General features: G+C 42.2%; 1 protein-coding gene across 1 annotated transcript in view; it reads left to right on the top strand.

Moving 5' to 3' along the window:
- The window catches only part of SAMD12 (sterile alpha motif domain containing 12), a gene marked incomplete at both ends in the record, with an annotated part of 106,094 nt that extends 96,366 nt beyond the window's left edge, over window positions 1-9,728 (top strand). The window contains 2 exons of the mRNA XM_082499252.1: window positions 9,092-9,163; window positions 9,616-9,728. Of these exons, the coding sequence (XP_082355378.1) occupies window positions 9,092-9,163; window positions 9,616-9,728 (185 nt within the window). The remainder of the gene's footprint in view (window positions 1-9,091; window positions 9,164-9,615) is intronic.
- Window positions 9,729-13,033: the final 3,305 nt, after the last annotated feature.

The following is a 13,033-nucleotide window of genomic DNA, read 5'->3' as shown; positions in this document are numbered from 1 at the left end:
TTTTGTCCTTCCTTCAATTTCCAAAATAATGATAGAATCATAGAATAGTTTAGGTTGGAAAGGACCTTGAAGATCATCGAGTTCCAACCCCCCTGCTGTAAACAGGGACACCTCCCCCTAGACCAGGTTGCCCAAGGCCACGTCCAGCCTGGCCTTGAACACCTCCAGGGATGAGGCTTCTCTCGGCAACCTGTTCCAGTGCCTTACCACCCTCAAAGTGAAAAATTTCTTCCTAATGTTCAATCTGAACCTGCCCTCTTCCAGTTTAAAGCCATTCCCCCTCGTCCTATCACTACGTGCCCTAGTAAAAAGTCCTTCCCCAGCTCTCCTGTAGGCCCCCTTTAGGTACTGGAAGGCCGCAATAAGATCTCCCCGGAGCCTTCTCTTCTCCAGGCTGAACAGCCCCAACTCTTTCAGCCTTTCCTCATAGGAGAGGTGCTCCAGCCCTCGGATCATCCTCATGGCTCTCCTCTGGACACGCTCCAGCAGGTCCACGTCCTTCTTTTTGGGACTCCAGAGCTGGATGCAGTACTCTAGGTGGGGTCTCACAAGAGTGGAGTAGAGGGGCAGAATCACCTCCTTTGACCTGCTGTCCACACTTCTTTTGATGCAGCCCAGGATACGGTTGGCCTTCTGGGCTGCGATCGCACATTGCTGGCTCATGAATCCCATTTAAAACCTTTTATAGTAACCTAGCACTGTATTCTTCCAGGAAGGGAATTAGAGGGCCTTCAAATATGCGTCTCATCTTTTGAGGAAAGATGAAGTCAGAGCTGTGTAGTCTAGTGATGGATTATTCACTGGGGTCCACACGGTGAGTAAACCAGGACCATGCTGAAACATGTTACAACGATTTTTACAGCATTATCTGCCTCTTAATACTAAAGTGAAGGCAGGCTTGATCAAAATTTGAGCTGTTCGGCACTGAACCCTCCCAGGCTGTCAGAAACATGATGCTAGTTCCTGTTCACCTTAACTGCCTCTTAGAATCATAGAATCGTTTAGGTTGGAAAAGACCCTTAAAAGCATCAAGTCCAACCATTAATCTAGCACTGCAAACTCTACCAGTCTACCAGGGGCCAAAGAGAGATTTGTGTGTGCTGCATGTTGAGGGGCTGGGGGTACATTGCTTTGTTGCGTTTTTATAGGAAAGCCATGAGCTAATTATGGGAGGAACCTGAGCGCTGCCATTCCAGATTGCATCACCGCGTGTGAGATTTGTTGGAGGTGTTTAAGGCCAGGCTGGATGTGGCCTTGGGCAACCTGGTCTAGTAGGAGGTGTCTCTGCCCATGGCAGGGGCGTTGGAACTTGATGATTTTCAAGGTCCCTTCCAACCTAAACCATTCTAGGATTCTAGGATTTTCCGTAATCAAAGCCTCGAAGTACTAGACTCACTCCCATCTTCTGAATTCCCACATATGAAGACCTTTCCTGCTGTAGTGGCTCTAGTACACAGCATGAATGAGTGGGAATTGCACACATGCCTGTAAAGGGACTTGAGTGGTCAGAAAATTAGACAACATGTGACCTTGTGAAGCACAGAACTGGAAGATCATTTGGAGTTAAGAGAATACGATTGAAGCTTGCTGTGTAGGCTTCATAGTATCTGAACTTCCACTGCCTACTCTCTTTCATGTCCTTTGAAGGAGCATTACTTCAGATTAGCACATTTCTTTGTCAACCCTGTAAAGAAGTCAGAACAACTGAAGTTTGTGATAGAAGGTCATCCTGTTACACTTCCAGGATGTACTGTTTTCTTTCCTGGGTACGTTCTGGACTCGAGGCTTTGGCACCCAAGGAATCATGAGTTCCTTCCACCAGAAATACTCTTTTTCTTGTCTCTAAAAAACAGCAGATGTTGCCTCTGTGAGTGCTCCAGGTAGGCAGTGTATTTGCCTTCCCAGGCAGCTGGCGGGGGAAGTGTGTAATGCTTGAGGAATCTCGGTTTCATGTCCCTGTGGTGGTGTTCAGAGGCGTGTGGTGTTTGAAATGTTGACTGTCCTCTTACCAGGCACCCGTTCTTTTGTTTTCATTGTCTTGACCTCACCTTTTTGTTTTCCCTAACCCTGAAGCTTCCAGCTAGTCAGGAAGGGCCTTTCTTCTTATAGCACAAATTACTATGCAAATGTTTCTTGCATATGCTGCATACATGGCATCTATCCAAGGCACAGAAAAAAACACTTGATATTTCAGAAGAGCTCCAGCAAACTTAATTCCCAGCTGATTTCCTTTACTCTGTGCTCCTGTTATGCTCCAAAATCTCTGAGAGACCTTGTGAGTGGAACACAAAGTATAGCACGGAAACACTGGCAGAAATTACCCAAAAGTAGTAGTTTATCCCATATCATAGGGATAAGTGATACCGTGTTCCAGGACTCAACATGCTAAATTGCCTGATTATAAGTAAAGAAATCTTAACCTTTTTCTTGATATGGCTTTATTTTCACTATACGTCCATATCACTTTTACTCCTTTCCATTGTATGTCCTTTTTTCCTGTACTGCTGTAGGAATCATAGCACTTGTACTTAACACTGCTCTTCCAAGACTCTAAAATGACTTTGCTAGCATCCATTAGACTGCAGAAGAGCAGTCTTTGTTGTATTTCCCCCAGTCCCAGTCAAGGACATTTTCAGCACTTACAGAGGACGTAGGCTCCGGAGTCAGAAGCTCTGGTTGTTCCTGAGAGGTTTTTCAGACTTTAGGCACTGTTAAGACTTCTGAAAATCAATTTTTTCAGGTTACAAGTATGCAGTGAGGGGTTCTCTATAGTTTTCATTTGTTTTAGCTGAAGCAGAATATCGTATGTGGAGTGTGTATCTAGGCGCAGATAAAATGTTTAAAACACATGCATCAGTGATGATAAATATCAAATTCCATCTATGGCATCAGTTATTTGAATTTCATGTGGCTGGTTTCTAACCTGAAGAATATACTTCGCAGTGCAGTCAATGGTCCCTGGTAGACCATTGAATTACTATAGTTCTGTTAGTTACCTTTTAGCTATCGCTGTGATGCTAATACATATTCATATCAAATAACTGAGTGATTCAGCTGACAAGTAAAATAAGTTCCAATACACTGGACAATACATTGTAATGCACTCTGGATAGGCTTAGTACAGAATTGTCCTTCAATATGTGTAGTGTATTAGTTTGGAGTAAGAATAAGGAAACATGTATGCAACTATGAAATTTGCATTGATGAACTTCTATGGCAAGATTTTAGCTGTATAATATTATGATGTGCTTGCATTTTTATGTGTTTCTATAAATAATACTGCAACTCAGTCTAGTGGGAATGTAGTACTAGCTGTTTTGTACGATTGCAAGGACATGATTACGGTTGTCTGGTTTTCTTATTATTTTATTAACGTTGATTTTTTTTTTCATGCCTGCTTTTCAAAATCCTCAGGTGTCAGTCTGCCAGAAAATTTGATCTGGAAAGTTTAGTCCTTCTGAGCTAATGCATACCCAAAACTGTCTTACATGTTTGATGAATAGATATTGCATATATACACACACACATATATATATACATATTTCCTCACTCGTGTAAACTGGAAAGAGAAAAAACAATTTTGCTCAAGGTTTAAGAAAAAAAAATTAAAACATTGCTGTTTGTGCTGCAACCAGTCATGAGAGACTTTCAACTAAATAGGAGAGTTTTGAGCAGTCAGAGGCTGTGATTTAACAACAGCTGTTTGTGATCAGTGCCAGTAGAAATCACTTGTTTTCACCCAGCCGAAAAGAACAGGCTGGTAAAAGGGATTCCAGGAATAGGTACAGTCTTTCACACAGAGTTTAAATAAATCAAGTCTACATATTGTAAGATGGTGCCATTTACAATGTAACATATTTATCATTTCTAATGAGATTTTTCCAGAAATCAGACATAGAATAAAATTAAGGTTGATAGTTTTTTTATAAGAGAGTTGTGGAAATTGGAGCCCTAACTATACTTCTGACCCCTTAGAAAGTGCACAGAAATTTTCACTGCTGGACTTCTGGTTCAAAACCTGACTGTCTTCATCAGCTAATACCTTTACGGTCAAACTGAGTGGGTAGCATTGGAAATAAGAAGATAAGAAATGCCATTCTCGGTCGGATCCAGTATCCCTCTGTCCCAGTACTCTGACAGTAGCAGATACTGTTTAGGCAGAGCCCAGAACCCTGGCCTCTCTCTGTGGTTCCATCCCCTCGGGTTCCCCAGCGCCCAGAATTGCTGCATTAGGAAGAGTACTTCCCTGCCTAATTCTTTTAGTATCCATTGAGTATTTATCTCACTCTGTCATGAAACAAGTTGTTCAAAACAAGATTTTTTTACAAACTAGAATATAGTCACTGGCAGCCTTAGCAGTGCCGAAAGCGCCAAAGCCTAACTTGGCGTGCCTTCGGTCGGGCATCTTCTGCCTTCCACAGAGACTCTAAGCAATCCTACTATCGTGTGCGCAGTAGTAGCTGCACGTTCTCTGTATTTCAGAGACACCAGTCACACCTCAGACACATCAGATGAATTGTGCCTGTTGCTCTCCATTGATTATTAGAGAAGCTCAGGATGGCTGCCAGATGTATTTGTCTACATGGTAGATGACTAAACTTAGGTGAGATCAATTCCCACTCGCTATGCCTAGATGTAAACTCCTACGCTGAAAAGAGTTGGTCTGAAAGCTGGATGAATTGCCCTCTTCACTCAGATGAGCTTTGGTAACACCAGCTTTCTGATTTTATGAAATTGGTGTTGCTGACGCCTGTATGAATGCGTTCTGTTTGCAAAGTGTTTCACCATATTGGCACTTTTAACAAACACGAAAGTCACTTAAAGGCCTTTTGAAAATATAAAATAAGGTTTTGCTGTTTTGAATCCCTGAAGGTGAATCTTGCCAAATAGTTCAAAAGCATTTTTCTTCCTGTTGTTACTAGCATTTACAGCCTGTGCAATAAAGATTTATAATTACTGGAAAGATTCAAGGGAGGCAGGAGAAAAACCCTCTCCCTTTTATGCCTTTGTAAAGTTGCTTTTCTAAGTTGTGTAGAAAGAACCCGTTTTATTTAAAAGCTTTTCTTTTTTCATTGACATTCTTTAAAAGCCTTTCTGTAATATAATTTTAAAAATGAATGCGGTTCTATTCAAATAAAAGTTTACTCTTAATGGCTTTTATGCTTCATATGATAGAGCACCTTCATTTACTTTGTTATACATAGGCAGTCAGCAGTGGTAGCAACTATTTCTTTATTACTAAGCAGTATTCAGGTCTCTGGCATCTTCCCCAAAGGAAAGGATGGGGTTTTTTTGAAGCCTTTATTTGACATGATCATAAAGCACGAGTACAAGCCGAGTGTTTTATGACATGCTCAAGTCTGATTAATAATTCTAACTATGCTGGTTCCCCCTAAAGATCAATATTATAGAATTTTTCCAGTCACTATTTGAATGGATTTTAATTGAAATTGATTCCCTATAAAATAATAAATTGAAGTGTATTAACAATGATCTTGTGGTCCTTGGCATTAAGGAGTTCTGAATTCTAACAAAATTTTGAACAGTGTTCAAAAAATACCTGGTTTTCCTCTATGAAGCCTAAGTACTCATAAAGCACCTATAGGGTTTTTTTCTTTAAGTGCTAATTCCAACAGATGACAGCACGAATACAGCAGCCTTGATTTTAACATGAATGTGAATGGAAATGTGGCGAGGAATTGATTTTTAAATAAGTCTGGTTTGCTGTTTGCAGTTCAGCTACAGCTGTATTGTGTGATCCTAACATTTAAATATATACCGTTATGCATGGTGTTACCTTCAAAGTTTTTATCTGTAAAAATACCTCCCAGTCACCCGACATTAAAAGTTACCTGTACAAAGAAAGGACACATTGAGAAAATCTGCAGTAAGTAGCTCCATAAGAACCTCCATGTTTTTCCAAAGGAAAAAACTGTAAGTGCATTGAGTCAGTCTTGGACTGTTTTTCTCAGCATAAGAGTGACGGTTTGAGTTTTAGGCAGTCTGTACATGCCAATACCATACAGTTCTGAAGCTCCTCAAGCACACTAAGGTTTCGTCCACATTCTAGAGCTTATTCTCTGTCAAGCTTATGCACATCGTTGGAAAAGTAGTTGGTTTACATGCATTTGGTTTGTACAATGACTTCAACTTGAAGACAACCTGATTAGAAAATAACCAGACTCAGGAACGCGCACATCGTTTTATATCCAGACAGCCTGGTATAAAATGTCAGGACTCTGACTTGGCGTACTCATTCAACTGTATAAGAGGGCCGGGGCTCTCATCCTCAGGAACTGTAGGGATAAGCAAATTAGAGACTTTTGCATGTGCACGAAAAGGCATGTCGAGGTTCCCCTTCAAGCTTGAGTGCAAGTCTGAAGGTGTATACCTTGACCTCGTGCTCACCAGGCCACTCTGCATCATTTATGAACAGTCCTGGATAACCGGGGAGGTCCCAGCTGACTGGAGGTTGGCAAATGTGACACCCATCCATAAGAAGGGCCGGAAGGAGGATCCAGGGAACTACAGGCCAGTCAGTCTGACATCGGTGCCTGGGAAGGTCATGGAGCAGATCATCCTCAGTGCCATCACACGGCACATGCAAGAGAACAGGGTGATCAGGCCCAGTCAGCATGAGTTTGTGAAAGGCAGGTCATGCCTGTCAAACCTGATCTCCTTCTATGACAAGGTGACCCACTTAGTGGACGAGGGAAAAGCTGTGGATGTTATCTACCTGGATTTTTGCAAGGCTTTTGACACCGTTTCCCATAGCATTCTCCTGGAGAAACTGGCTGCTCATGGCCTGGACAGGTGTACTCTTCGCTGGGTAAAAAACTGGCTGGATGGCCGTACCCAGAGAGTGGTGGTAAATGGAGTTAAATCCAGTTGGTGTCCAGTCACAAGTGGTGTCCCCCAGGGCTCGGTGCTGGGGCCCGTTCTCTTTAATATCTTTATCAATGATCTGGATGAGGGGATCGAATGCGCCCTCAGTAAGTTCGCAGATGACACTAAGCTAGGGGGGTGTGTTGATCTGCTTGAGGGTAGATTGGCTCTGCAGAGGGATCTGGACAGGCTGGACAGGTGGGCTGAGACCAATGGCATGAGGTTCAACAAGGCCAAGTGTCGGGTCCTGCACTTGGGTCACAACCACCCCATGCAGCGCTACAGACTGGGGGCGGAGTGGCTCGAAAGCTGCCTGGCAGAAAAGGACCTGGGGGTGTTGGTGGACAGCCGGCTGAGCATGAGCCAGCAATGTGCCCAGGCAGCCAAGAAGGCCAACACCATCCTGGCCTGCATCAGGAATAGTGTGGTGAGCCGGACTAGGGAAGTAATCATCCCCCTGTACTCGGCACTGGTGAGGCCCCACCTCGAGTACTGCTTTCAGTTTTGGGCCCCTCACTACAAGAAGGACATTGAGGTGTTGAAGCGTGTCCAGAGAAGGGCTACAAAGCTGGTGAAGGGTCTGGAGGACAAACCTTATGAGGAACGACTGAGGGATCTGGGGTTGTTTAGCCTGGAGAAGAGGAGGCTGAGGGGAGAACTTATCACCCTCTACAACTACCTGAAAGGAGGTTTTAGAGAGATGGGAGCTGACCTCTTCTCCCTGGTGACAAGTGATAGGACAAGAGGAAACGGGTTCAAGTTGTGTCAGGGCAGGTTTAGATTGGATATTAGGAAGCATTTTTTCACTGAAAGGGTTATTAAACATTGGAATAGGCTGCCCAGAGAGGTGGTGGATTCACCATCCCTGGAGGTGTTTAAGAAAAGGGTAGATGAGGTGCTTAGGGACATGGTTTAGAAGTGGTGGTGTTTTTATCAGGGTAGGTTAATGGTTGGACTTGATGATCTTAAAGGTCCCTTCCAACCTCACTAATTCTATGATTCTATGATTCTATGACATGGTCCTGTTTTGAGTCCTCTCCACTAGAAATAGGATTCAGACCTTTCCAGTTACTTCATCTGGGACACCCAGCTGCCATCAGCTGGCATTTGATGATGTGAGATGGAGTTGAGGCAACTCCAACACCTGGGCATCGAAGCAAGTCATTTTGCTGTATTCTTTTATTCTTTACTGAGACCGCTTGGGGGGCTTACTGTCAATAGCGTCAGCCAGCAGACTCTGAAGTTCAGTTGTTGTTTTGTGTTGAGAGAGCACTGTTGTGTAGGGCTTTCAGGAACTGATTTTTGAGAGAAAGACCTGAAAGAAGAAAAGGTCTTGCGCAGCAAAAAGAGGAGGTTCTTACTAACTGATTACGCCCTTGTTCAGAGAGTAGTACTGCAAAGCTTCTGTTGTTGAAATTTACTCTCCAAAGTCCTCCAAGCTGTATGGTTTTTGGTTTCTTTCCTCTTCAGCATATGTCAGAGGTAGAGATGGAGAGGGAATTGTAATCACATTTCCTTCTTTCTTTAAAGTGTTAGGTCATTCCAGTCTTGAGAAATAAAGAGCAAAGCCTTCTTTCTTACTCTATTTCTTTTTTTCTTTCATTCCTTTAAGAACCCCTGAGTAACTAAGGATTGCTGTTAAAGCTGGGCCGAGAGATTAGTATCTCCTGCTCTAGTTTTCTTTTGTCAATTTTCCTTTAGCCTGAGTGTTTAAAGGGATGATTAGACTACAGTTGTCCGGGGAGGAATTTATTTAGCTTTTCAGCCTTTCCTTGTGATTTTCTGTCATAAGGTGCCAAGATGGTCCAGCCGTATTTAAAGAATCCTGGATGCCGGAAGGAGCAATCAGCATCGTCTTGGACCATCTCTTAAAAATGTCAGGCAATTAAGGATGCCAGCAGAGCTTTGAAAATTCCCTACGCTGATCACTCCCACAGTGTCACAGCAGTTATACTTCTCAGTCCAAACTTTAAAGACTTTGAAGCAAACAAACTATATTTCAGACGAAAGGGAGAGGAAAGAGGAAAGGAGGGATAGTCCTACCTCTAAAGCTCCAATGACAAATCAGTTGTCACCTGTGTAGTTTCTGAATGTGGCTTTCTCTAGACTCAAGAATTGCTTTTATGTGTCCAGCAGTGCAGCTGCCATCCATTCTGTTACAGCTGTTGACTGTGACACTAACCATTGATATTGTTGACTTTTGTAGATCTCTACTTAAACCTGGAGCATGGTTTTTTGAGGGTGATAGAAAAGCAGCCAGCCCTTGCAGCCCATCAAGGTAACAAATGTCTTTTTGCTGGGATGTATCTTCATAAAATGAGACATCTATGAGATTTTTTTGTATTTTCCTAGAAATGTTTCCTTTAGATGTAGAGGTTTTTTCAGCTATCATCATGAAAAATAGTGTTTTATTTTCTTCTAATCCTAATAAGCTCTTTCCGAGTGACTTATTATTGTTTACTGATATTTACTTGCTAGAATTGTTTGTTGATATATTTTCTTTCTCCATTCTTAAATATCAGCTGCTGTGGTAAGCACTAAATGTGTGACCATTCCTTTGTCAGCAACTCATGTTTTCCTTTATTTTCCTGTTACTGCTATTCTTGAGATCTCTTTGGTTCCCTCTAGTAATGGGAATGTCACTATCGGAATTTTACTGTACTTCTACATGGCTTAACTGATCACATGATAATTCTGGTATAAGAATATATGTTTTACTGATTTCTTCAGTGTTTTCTTTTGATCCAGATGATCTGAATCCAGGGTATTTAGGTGAGGAATGTACACAGGTGCTGGGACCAGAAGAGGGGAATCCTTTTATCAAGGATGTCTCTAGGAATTAGGAGCACCTAAAGCTAGTGTCTTCTTAAAGTTTCTGCTGCTTATAATTAATTTGGCTAGAGTCTTTGGGAAAGTCTTTAGCTGACTTAAAACTTGATCCATACTCTTCATGCACATGTTCTGTATCAAATCAGTAGGGCAACTAAGATGATTAAGGGATTGGAGCATCTGCCTTATGAGGAAAGGCTGAGAGAGCTGGGACTCTTTAGCCTGGAGAAGAGAAGGCTGAGGGGAGACCTTATTATGGCATACAAGTATCTAAAGGGTGGGCTGAAGGAGGATGGAGCCAGGCTCTTTTCAATGGTTCCCAGTGACAGGACGAGGGGCAATGGGCACTAGTTAGAACACAGGAAGTTCCGTTCAAATACACGGAAAAACTTCTTTATGGTGAGGGTGACAGAGCACTGGCAGAGGCTGCCCAGGGAGGTTGTGGAGTCCCCTTCTCTGGAGATTTTCAAGACCCGCCTGGATGCAGTCCTGAGTAATGTGCTCTGGGCAATCCTGCTTTAGCAGGGGAGTTGGACTAGATGATCTCTAGAGGTCCCTTCCAACTCTGAAACTCCGTGATTCCATGATTCCGTGAAATCTAGCACAGTGAGCAAATACAAAAGTAGCTACTCTACTAAGAAGAATGTAAATTTATGTCTACCACCAGCTACAGGTTGGTTTTATCCCAATTATCTCCCTTTGAAAATCTGAGACCTCAACTTTGGTCTTGGTTGTGTGAGGGCAAATGAAGGAGTAACGCTCCATTGATTTCAGCGAAATGTGAAACTAGTTAAAATGAGAACAGGATCAACCCCATTTTTCCTCTACAGCATGAGACTATAAAGCCCATTCTAATCAATGAAGGGTACCAATGACTTTGCTGACCTTTGGATCAAATCCATAAACCTTTTTAGTAACTTAATTAAAACCACAAATACAGAAGCATAAGTGTTCTGTTCTCTAACCCAACATAGGTCTCTCTAAAATTGAAAAATATGATCCCTTGCCAATTTTATTGTATCAAAAAATATTGTATTCTGTTTAGAACTTTTTTCTTAACTCTATAAAACCTGTTTTTCACTTGGTCTCAAAATCTCATTTTATGATGTGCACTGCCTATGTTATTTGCAATCCTAATTTCATAATCACTGTTGAAAATCAAACTCACAAAACTTGCCTTTATCTTACACTTTTTATTCATGTTCTTTACTAAAATGACATCATCAAAGATAAAAACAAGGATACTTCTTTTGACCTGAGCAGTTTCAAGTGTCTTTGTCTCCTCTTACATTAGCCACCTAAAAGTTAGGTGTCCAGTTGAACTCATTGCTCACGTTCCTCAAATAATGAACGAAGAACGACAGCCACCTCCGGAGATAATCTGTGCCCTTCTAAAACAGATGCCCATGAGGTGTAACGCATTGCCCTCTGGAGGTTCCTGCTTCTGTCGGCTGGAGGACTCGCCTTCTAATTTGGGATAGCTAAAATTAAATAGAGGAAAAGTATGCAGTAGCTTTTCCCATTTTTTGCTTCTCAGCATGAAGCACATAACAAGTGATGTTACCCACTTTTAATTTGCCACCGATCTTCCACTGCCTTATTATATCAATTTTATTGTCTTTATCTGTACTGTTAGCAAAATTTGGTTATGCTATGCCCTTAAATTGCTTTTTTTGGCTACAATTGATAACATTGTCTTTCATATTCTATTATTTTCTATGAACATTTTTTTTAACTGGGTTAACTACTGCTCACTGGTAGTAGAATTAAAGCACCAACCAAAAAGGCTAAAATTAATGAGTTACACGTTCTGGGTTAAGAAGTTTTGGGATTGCTTTACTACTTGTAATTTAAATGGTCCTTTAGTCTGAAGGAGACGAGGACTCATTTTGTATATTGTCTTGGGATAAGGTTATCACTTACCTGTGCTTTGGCAATTTTTCTCAGACATAAGTGCTTTCATAGCTGCAGTTAGACAGATCCTAGTCCTCTGAGTTCTTCCTTTCATCTGGATGTGGTTGAGCCTGATACAAATACTAAACCATTATTAATATTATTATTGGTTTTATTTTATTTTATGATTGTGGCTTTCATCGCCTCTGTGGAGCTGGATCCAGTCTTACAGACAAAGGCCAGGACCAGGCTGAGAGCCTCAGATGAAATGCTCATTGAGAACTGAACTTTTGCTTTATAATTCAGAAAAGTTACTGAAAACTTCTTCCCTTTCATGTAATTAATTAGTACAGTCAATGAAGGTGTAAGTCTCTTGAAAACCACAAACAGCATAGTTTCAATTAAATAGAAAAGTTGGTAAAACCTATCCAAAAGTTACTTTAAATAATAACACAGAAGAGTGACTGAAAAAACAAGATTCTTCATATGTCTTCTCTTCGGGCTTTGTATGTCTCCCTTAAAGGGCAACTAAGATGATTAAGGGATTGGAGCATCTCCCTTATGAGGAAAGGCTGAGAGAGCTGGGACTCTTTAGCCTGGAGAAGAGAAGGCTGAGGGGAGACCTTATTATGGCGTATAAGTATCTAAAGGGTGTGTCGAAGGAGGATGGAGCCAGGCTCTTTTCAAGTAACAGGACGAGGGGCAATGGGCACAAGTTAGAACACAGGAAGTTCCGTTCAAATACACGGAAAAACTTCTTTACGGTTCAGGTGACAGAGCACTGGCGCAGGCTGCCCAGGGAGGCTGTGGAGTCCCCTTCTCTGAAGATTTTCAAGACCCGCCTGGATGCAGTCCTGAGTAATGTGCTCTGGCAATCCTGCTTTAGCAGGGGAGTTGGACTAGATGATCTCTAGAGGTCCCTTCCAACTCTGAAAATTCTGTGATTCTGTGAAATCTCTCTTACATTTTCACGCAGCTCGTTCGTTTTATTGAATGCTAAAGCCTTTTACCATCTGCCAAAAGGTTTTATTTTGGGGTTTCCTCTTATGTGGGAGGGTGGTTTCCTCCTTCCCTTCGTGCTAGTTTCATTGCTATCTTTAGGACTCAGAGCCTACTTGAGACCTTCCTGTCTCCCTTTTATTGCATAGTCTCCTCCTTCCTTGCTGCGAGTTCCTGCTCCCGGGGCCAAAGACGAAAACAAGAACTGAAGCTGCCGTTTTGAGCTGCCTGGCTGATGCAGACGGCTTTTGTTTTAAACACAGGAGTCCAGTTCCTGGAGTGCAGGGTTGTGTGTGTTCAGCACAAACGTTCCTTGGAGTGGGTGTTTTTAGGAATGGTTCCCGCGTGAAGGTGCGCCTAACTGCCCAGTGCTTTGGCTACAGAGTGCAATGGGCTTTCGGAAAAGGGTGCTGTAACTGGAAACGTT

This window comes from Vanellus vanellus, assembly GCF_965231255.1.
Source record: "Vanellus vanellus genome assembly, chromosome: 2".
NCBI classification, from domain to species: domain Eukaryota; kingdom Metazoa; phylum Chordata; class Aves; order Charadriiformes; family Charadriidae; genus Vanellus; species Vanellus vanellus.
Note: the sequence above shows the minus strand (reverse complement) of the source record. Positions and strands in the feature narration are given on the sequence as shown.